Source organism: Tupaia chinensis, unplaced genomic scaffold (assembly GCF_000334495.1).
Source record: "Tupaia chinensis unplaced genomic scaffold, TupChi_1.0 Scaffold000479_1, whole genome shotgun sequence".
In the NCBI taxonomy this organism is placed as follows: domain Eukaryota; kingdom Metazoa; phylum Chordata; class Mammalia; order Scandentia; family Tupaiidae; genus Tupaia; species Tupaia belangeri.
In genome coordinates this window covers 409,902-417,496 of record NW_006159991.1, presented here as the reverse complement: position 1 = coordinate 417,496, position 7,595 = coordinate 409,902, and the positions used below count along the sequence as shown (strand labels likewise).

General features: G+C 52.5%; 1 protein-coding gene across 1 annotated transcript in view; it reads right to left on the bottom strand.

Moving 5' to 3' along the window:
• Window positions 1–7,401: 7,401 nt before the first annotated feature.
• Window positions 7,402–7,595, bottom strand: part of EVX1 (even-skipped homeobox 1) — a 7,371-nt gene continuing 7,177 nt past the window's right edge. The window contains exon 4 of the mRNA XM_006156137.1: window positions 7,402–7,587. Coding sequence (XP_006156199.1) covers window positions 7,402–7,587 — 186 coding nt within the window. The remainder of the gene's footprint in view (window positions 7,588–7,595) is intronic.

Genomic DNA, 7,595 nt, shown 5'->3' with positions numbered 1-7,595 from the left:
AAAAAATATATATATATATACATTGCAGTGATTGGTGGATAGTAAGCCCTCAGATATCTGCTGAATAAATTCTTCTTTGATAAACCCTCCAAGTTAGAAGGAGACAGGGCATTTGACAAGGTGCTCAGATCCCTAACTCTGTGAGGAGCTAAAGGAAAGAAAAAAGAAACTTTATACATTATCTACATCAAGTCCCACTTCCTGTCTTCCTCACACAGTGGACAAACGAAGCTAAGAGAATAAAGCAAAGTAATAGAGCTCGCATGGCTATTTAGGGGCACCGCCCATTGCTAGAAGCCACATCTTCTGTCTTCCCACCCAGTGCTTTTCATATGTGGGTACAAATGTCTCTTCCTTCCCAGATACAGCCAGCAGACGCAGATGGCCACTCCTCCTCAAAAAGAAATCTTGACAGCTGCGTGGTGAGGGCTGCTAAGACGCTGTGCTCTGTGGGCTGAGACCACATGGCAACCCCAGGTTCATTTCTCGTCCAACCTAGAGGCTCAGCACAGTGGCATGTGTCTAGCATCCCAGTGACTAGGGAGGCCCTATCTTTTTAAAATTTAAAATAAAAATGAGGGGCCTTGAGTTTACACCCAGCACTCCACTTCTAACCTCTAGCAGACTACCCCAAGGATCTGACACCTACCTATCATTGGATTTTGTGTTTAACGGGTCAAGGAGTTAGGCCTGTGCTTAGTTTAGAACGAATACCCTCAAAGAGAAGCCCTAGATCTTCCCTCCTCCTTGACCCTAAGGTTCCTTGCAAGCTGTTTATTCCCGCCTCACTCCCCAGCAGCCTGGCTAGCCAGGCGGCTGGGCGCAGGTCTCCGCACCACGCTGCTCCAAGTGCCTTGATGAGGCGTGTTTAATCTTCCACCCGGATTATTTAACCTCGGCATCCTTGTTAACAAACAGCCATTATTAACGAGATGGGAGACCACATGGGGTGGGCTTCTACAGACAATGCCAGTTCGTTTGGCCTTCCTGCAAGCGAATTCATAATCCTCAGCTACTCAGCCGCCCTGAGCCCTTCTGTACGGAAAACTGAGCGGAACTGGTGGTCTGAGCCCTTACCCACGACCCCCAACGCCAGAAGACCCGGCTTCTGCAAGACGGAGCTGCATCTCTCCCTTCCTCCCCTGCCTCCCTCGCTCACTCTCCCACGGGGTTACTACAGTGCGTTATAAATTTTACCTTTCCAGTGTGCAGGAGAGGCGAGAGGAGGCTGTATCCCAGCTCCGGGCCTGCCCGTCCCCGAGGACACCAATTAAAGGCACTAATTGGACAGCAATACATCAAAGTCGCTCCCGGGAGTGGGTCCTCAGAGCGCCAGGAATCCGTTAGTTGGGCTTTTGTTTCAAACAGAAAAATACAGGCTGGAGCCACCTCGACGCGGCAGGAGAAGCGCGTGCGCTGCACGGCATGGACCCCTCTGTACTCTGTGCGCAGGGAACCCTCTCGCTCTCCTCTCTTCCTCCAGGCTCGGCACATTCAACGATCTCTCCGGCTTCTCGGTTCTGAGGCCACCTCACTTACTTCCCCAGAAGAGTGCAGCCTGCAATGCTCCCTCTCCCTGGGACTGCGCACAAATAGAGCCCGCGTACATGCGGCACACGGCCATACCTAAGCGTGCCTGGGCTGATTCGGGCACAAGCAAACACACCCTCTGCACTCGTTTCCTGGTCTTTCCCGAAATGGGCAGAGGGAGGGGACTAGACAACCCAGGGAGGCATCTGTCCCCTGGAGGTCCTGACGGTCGCCTCGAATGCGTTGGGTCCTCGCCAGGCGCCCGGGCGCCTGCCGCAGGGGTGCAAAGAAGGGAAAGTGGCCTCTCTAAAGAGGAGTTAGTTCAGGACACCGGCAGAGACACCTGGGAGGCGGAAGGAAATGGCTCATCTTTGTGAGAACAGCACGCTGCCCTGCTCGCAGCCCCTAGGGCGCAGAGCAGCGGGCAGGGAAGTGACCGGTGCCCAAAAGGACGTGAAGGAAACCCAGGCGCCCTTCCCTCTCCGGGACTACAAAGACCAGGGCGCCCCTTCCCCACAACACCCCTAGCTGTCGGCTTAAAAGGAGGCTAAGTTTAAGTCAAAGCTGAGCCTCCAGAGTCCAGAAGCCACTGGCAACCCCCAACCCGTGTGACTCAACGAGGCCTCCCTACCTCCGTGACAAAGGCTCTCGAAGGCACTGCTGTCACTGAGAGTGGCGACCAGACCCAGCCTGGAGTCCTGAGCCCACTACAAGGAAGGATGGATGCTCTGGGGTCTGCGTTTGTAGGGTGCTATCCCTCTGGATGCCCATCCCCATACCGGACTGCCACCTAAGCGGACTGCCACCTAAGCGCAGCAGGAAGCCTAAAGGGGAGAAGATGCGCCGGGGGTGGGCAGGGCAGCCACCGCGCAGACGGACGCGCCAGGGTGACCGCCTCACCTGGGCCCAGGGAAGCCAGGAGCCCAGCCCCGCGTTCTCCCAGGCCTCGCCCCGCTCTCTTCCCTTGAGAAGCCAGATTGGAATGGCTGCTTTTGATCCCATTTGTTACTAACCCCGGCATTTGTTTTCCATTTTATAAACGCTTCCCTTTAAGTAATTGTCCCTGTTAACAGCGTATACCTTTCAACAGCCCTCACTGCGCTATAAATAATCTCGATGAAGATGCAAGGATATGACTTTCACAAGATTGGACAATTGATTCAATCTGTGACCCGCGATCGCGAATAATATTGGAAGGCTATTTAAACAGATGAAGGCCTAAATTGTCTTGCTTGTATCTGAATTAATTTCTCATTCATCATCATTATGAAGTGATTGGTCTATTCAAGCTCTTCAGCCTGGTGGAACCGAGCAGGATTTAAATGAGATTGTAACACAATTTAAATGCTTGCCGACTTTAACGAGGCCAATTGAGCAGCTGCAATAAATACAAATATTTTTCTAAACAGCCTTGTTTTAAATAATTACTTACTGCTTTCATGTTATTTTTAAGTGGCAATCTTTCTCTCTCTCCTGTTCCTGCTCAGAATATCACGTACTTATTTGCTGAGAAGGCAATTTTGGAAATGAGTCGATGTTTCTGTTTGCTTTGTAGATGGTAGGATGTGTTTGGGGGTTGGTTTTTGTTTTGTTTTCTTCCTCAGGGTCAGGATTTCTGGGTCCACAAGCTGGCACTAATGGTGAGCTGGGCCTGAGCTGGGCCCTGATGCGGTCTGATGTGCCACCCTGGCTGAGCTGGGGAAGGGCTGAGTGATGGGAGACATTTGCCGTTTGAATCTGGTCACTTATCCAGTCTCGTTTTTTTAGCTGGGTTCTGCAAACGAATCCGTAGGATTGCACTTTCAAATGACACCCCGAAGAGTGGCATCAGTTCTGATTCATCCTGATGACCATCATCATCTTGAACAAATCAGAATTCCAGAGTACCCCATAGGTGTCCCTTAGGAAATTCAATCTGCGAGCAGTTTGGCTCTCCTGCAAGCGGACAGGGAGCTGGCAGAAGCTGGCTGAGGATTTCTTTGTTAGGGAACCAGTACAGACAGTAAACTTGGCCACCGCGAATGGTTTGGGGTGGCGAGGAGGCCATGGGGAAAAGAAATCCTAGTTTTATTTATTATTTTTTATTGTTTTTATTTTTACCCAACCTCCTGTCCTTCCTCCCTCCACCCCTGATTTCTACTCCTCTTTCTGCATTCTAGGGTGATCAGACAGAGCGGATGCTTCTCACTTGGAGAATGCTGTCTGTCTGGACATCTTCAATAACCGTCCACCATGACACCCATGCTCCCCAGTGGACATATGGCAGCGGGTGTTTCCTGAATTGGAGAATAATGGAAGCAACCAAGCAGGAAAAGCCTGAGGAACAAAAGAATCTTTTAAACTTTTGTGAAAAGTCTGGGATTGGGGGTGGAGGGACACACCGACACTGCAGGACCCATGCTCCTATTTGAGGTGACTTCCCTGAGAGACCTAGGGTGAGAGGGTACAGTCTGAGTCACTTCTCCCTCCACCTTGGTTGGGGTAGAGTGGGGGCACTCTGTACCTGGGATGTGCAGAGCCAGTATTGTCAGCAGAGAAACCATTCCTGGAGCGTATGACATTGGAGAACACAAACTTCCCCCAAAATGAGGACTAGGGTGGAGGAATCAAGTGATTTGCTATTTAACTGGGCAATTGAATGTCAGAATTAGGGAGCTGCTGGCCAGAATCATTTCGTCTTCGCAGCTCTGCGGAGCTCATCCTCTTTATCCTGTTGTTTAAAATGAGCATTACCCCAAACATATGCAATGCAATCAGTTTGGTCACACTTACAAGAACACGCTTTAATAAGGCAATCAATCACATGCTAACAAGCCAGCGACGGCCTGGCCGTCACACACTGGGGCTGAGGACAGCTAGTCTTGCCATGCTGGGGAAACCCAGGATGGGCACTGCACTGTACTTCCAGGTCCCTCCAGATGGGCCCAAAGGGCAGTAGCACAAGAAAGTGCGAGTCAAGAGTGAGGTATCAGACTCCACTAGGAGTGAGTTCCAAAGCAGGGCAGGGAGGAGGGAGCAGGGGCATGGAACTCATAGCTGCATCACTCTAATAACCCTGGGAGACCAGGGCCTCCATTTCCCCACCTGCAAAATGGGATCCAGAAGAAACCACACTGAGTGGAGGTGCACAGAAAGTTGAAGAACAAAAACAATACCATGTCAGGCCCCAGTCTAGCCTTCTTCTTTTGCAGATGAAGAAGAGTGCCTCTTTCTTCATAGTCATTTCCCACTCTCCACCCTCCTATCAAAATTGGGCCCTTCGGGCCAGATGGGGTTACCTGGTACAGATGTACAGGGTATTCTGGGGAGGAGTTGGGAGGAAGTTAAGTGGTGCCTAGCACCAAACCACAAACCTTGGCAAAAGGGAAATTTCATTATGAAGTAATGAGTAATTCCTCCTGGCAAGATGTATTGTTATATCTTCCACTTCAATTTGGAGGAAGAGAGGCTCAATTACCCAGAAAATACAGTCAATTAAAGGCTGCTGATTGGACACGAGGCCGGATCATCGATCTTGTACTTTCCAATATCGCTGCAGACACCTCATTTTCCCTCCCTATTAACTGAAAATACGCCTGGCATTAAGGCAACCCGCAGCCCATTTACCTGTCGCAAGCAATCTCTGCCCGATGCGGAGCTACCGAGAAATTTGCCGGGATCTGGCACTTCAGAGCTTCTGGCTGCAGTTGGAACAGCGGGCTTGTGGGGCAGGGTAGGGTGCTGAGAAACCTCAGCACAAAGCTTTGCTTGGAAGGAAAGGGCCACTCTGGGCAGAGGGTTTGCTCTAGAACACAAGGAGGAGAGCCGCTAAGGCGACACAGTCAGAGGCCCTCAGTGTCCATGCAACCCAGAGCACCCTCGCTTCCCTGAAAGCACCCATCTTTCTCCTGCTCCAGTGGGACTTTAGACATAGCACGAGGGAGAGGAGGTGAGGATGATTCACAATGGGAGACCCCCAACCCAGGATCTTTTCCCCACCTTCAAATGCAGAACCAGCTGAACCAAAAACCCCAGCTCTCTGCAGCACTCAAACTCCACTGCCACCAGCCCCCTGGCCTCCACCTAGGGTTGGGGTGGAGGGAGGTCACCCAGCCAATACCGCCCAGGGTGCCCTTTCCTCATGGATCTATAGGAACTGAAGAGGGCACAGTCACAGGAAAGAGGGAGCCCCAGGTGACAGCATCCTGCCTGGCCGGATTACTCACAGAGGGCTCCCAGCAATATTGAAATGAAGAGAACACGCCTTGCAGGCTCAGGGCCAGCCTCCGCCACCTCTGGGCAGTGTCTGTTTGGAGCCTGCCAATGCCCAACAGAGACCTGGGAGACTGTCTGTGTGTCCATCTTCTGGTTCCTTCCCTACCCAGCCCCATGGTAGCTGAACTAGCTGTTAGAAAGAGTCAACATGCTCACCTGCTATCAAAAAAAATAATAAAATGAAAAATTATAAAGCTAGTGAGAATTATTTCCAGCTTTTATTGCAATATGGTTAACAAATCATAACAGCAAATTCTTTGGGCTTCAAAGGAACATCCCAAACCAAACCAAATTCATTACCTAAAGGAAGAACCACTCCCTCCCCGTCTTTGTGGAGCTTGTACTGGGGGAGGGGGGTACAAGTTCATCTCTTCCTCAAAAACTGGCTGCAAGATGAGTGTGGGAGTGAGGGTTTGGGAGTGACTCCCACAACAAATCCTGGTGAATGGGAGAGACAGGGTCCCCCGAAGGGACAGAAGGCTCCCGCTGGTATCTTCAAGTCAAACCCCACTGGGCAGCTTGGGAGGATGCAAAATGCCAAATGCAAAGGGAAGGGCCAGAAAGCTCCTTGTGAAGTGAAGGTGAACAGGCACAGGATGGAAATAGCCTCTAATTTGCTGCTGGATACCGAGAGAGAGGGAGGTAAGATCCCCACTCCCTAAGCTCTTCCCTGGGCGCCTTGTTAACAGCTCAGCTCTGGGCTCCTTGGCCAGCCTGGTAGTGATCATTATTATACATTCAACATTCAAAAACCCTCTGCACACACATCACTTGCTAATCAGGGTGTGTGCTGGGCCCAGGGAGAAGAGACTTGGCCTCATAGAAGCTGCTGAGAGGGGGGTCTGCAGCCTCCCTGCCAGCATCAGACAAAAAGTGGAGAGTGAGGGATGGGTGGGGGTGGGTGAAGTGGCAAGTTAAGAGATGCCACAAAGCTGGGAATGGAGAGAGATCTCAGGGGCTGGTAGATGCCAGAACCAGAAGATGCTGTGTAACTGAGGGCCCAGGAAGGTGAGCGCTCACAGGTGCCATGCCAAGGGGCCCGATTCTCCCTGGCAGTAAATCATCTCTCTCACTCGCTCCCCGAAATGGCTGATGCCTTGCCATCCACAAGCCCCTCGCCAGGCCTTGCAAAGCTGGCAAAGATTAATCTCTAACTGTTCTGCATACACAGCATTTTGTTCAGAAAGACAGCGATGCCCCCCTTCCAGTGTTTGGGCTTGTCCTTGGCAGGGAAGAGGAGGCTAGGAGCAAAGGGGGTGTGAGATGCCGGTCTTGGGAGACAAAGGCCGGATATCGGATGCTGTTGTGCTAAGTTCTGTCTAGCTTTGGAGCCACCATTTCAAACTCGGTAGGGGTTGTGGGTTCGGTGAAGAATGACAGCGAGGCCGCCCTAGAGGAAGGTCTCTCAACCTCTGCTCCCCGACCCCCACTCCTGTTCCCCAAACGTGCCAGCTGGGCAGCTCCCTGGGCGTCCCAATCCTCAAGGCTGAGTCCCGCTGGTCCTTGGCAGCCCTCTCCTTCCCCCTGGGTGTCCTCCTGGAGGGCGGAGGGGCACTGGCTGAGTCCCCGGGGGGGCCCCCACGGGCGTCCTGGAGTCGGCAGCCCGCGGGCGGCCCCTTATCTGGTGAGGGGCACCTCCTCCCTCTGGTCCAGCGCGACGGAGGAGGCCTTGCTGAGCACGGAGGGCGCGAAGGTGAGGAAGGAGTCCGAGCGGGAGGTGGAGGCACAGGTGAAGTCCGAGGCGGCGGCAGCCCGGGGCGCCAGCCCGTTGGCTGGGCCACTGTGGCAGGCGAGGCAGGAGCAGGGGCCGC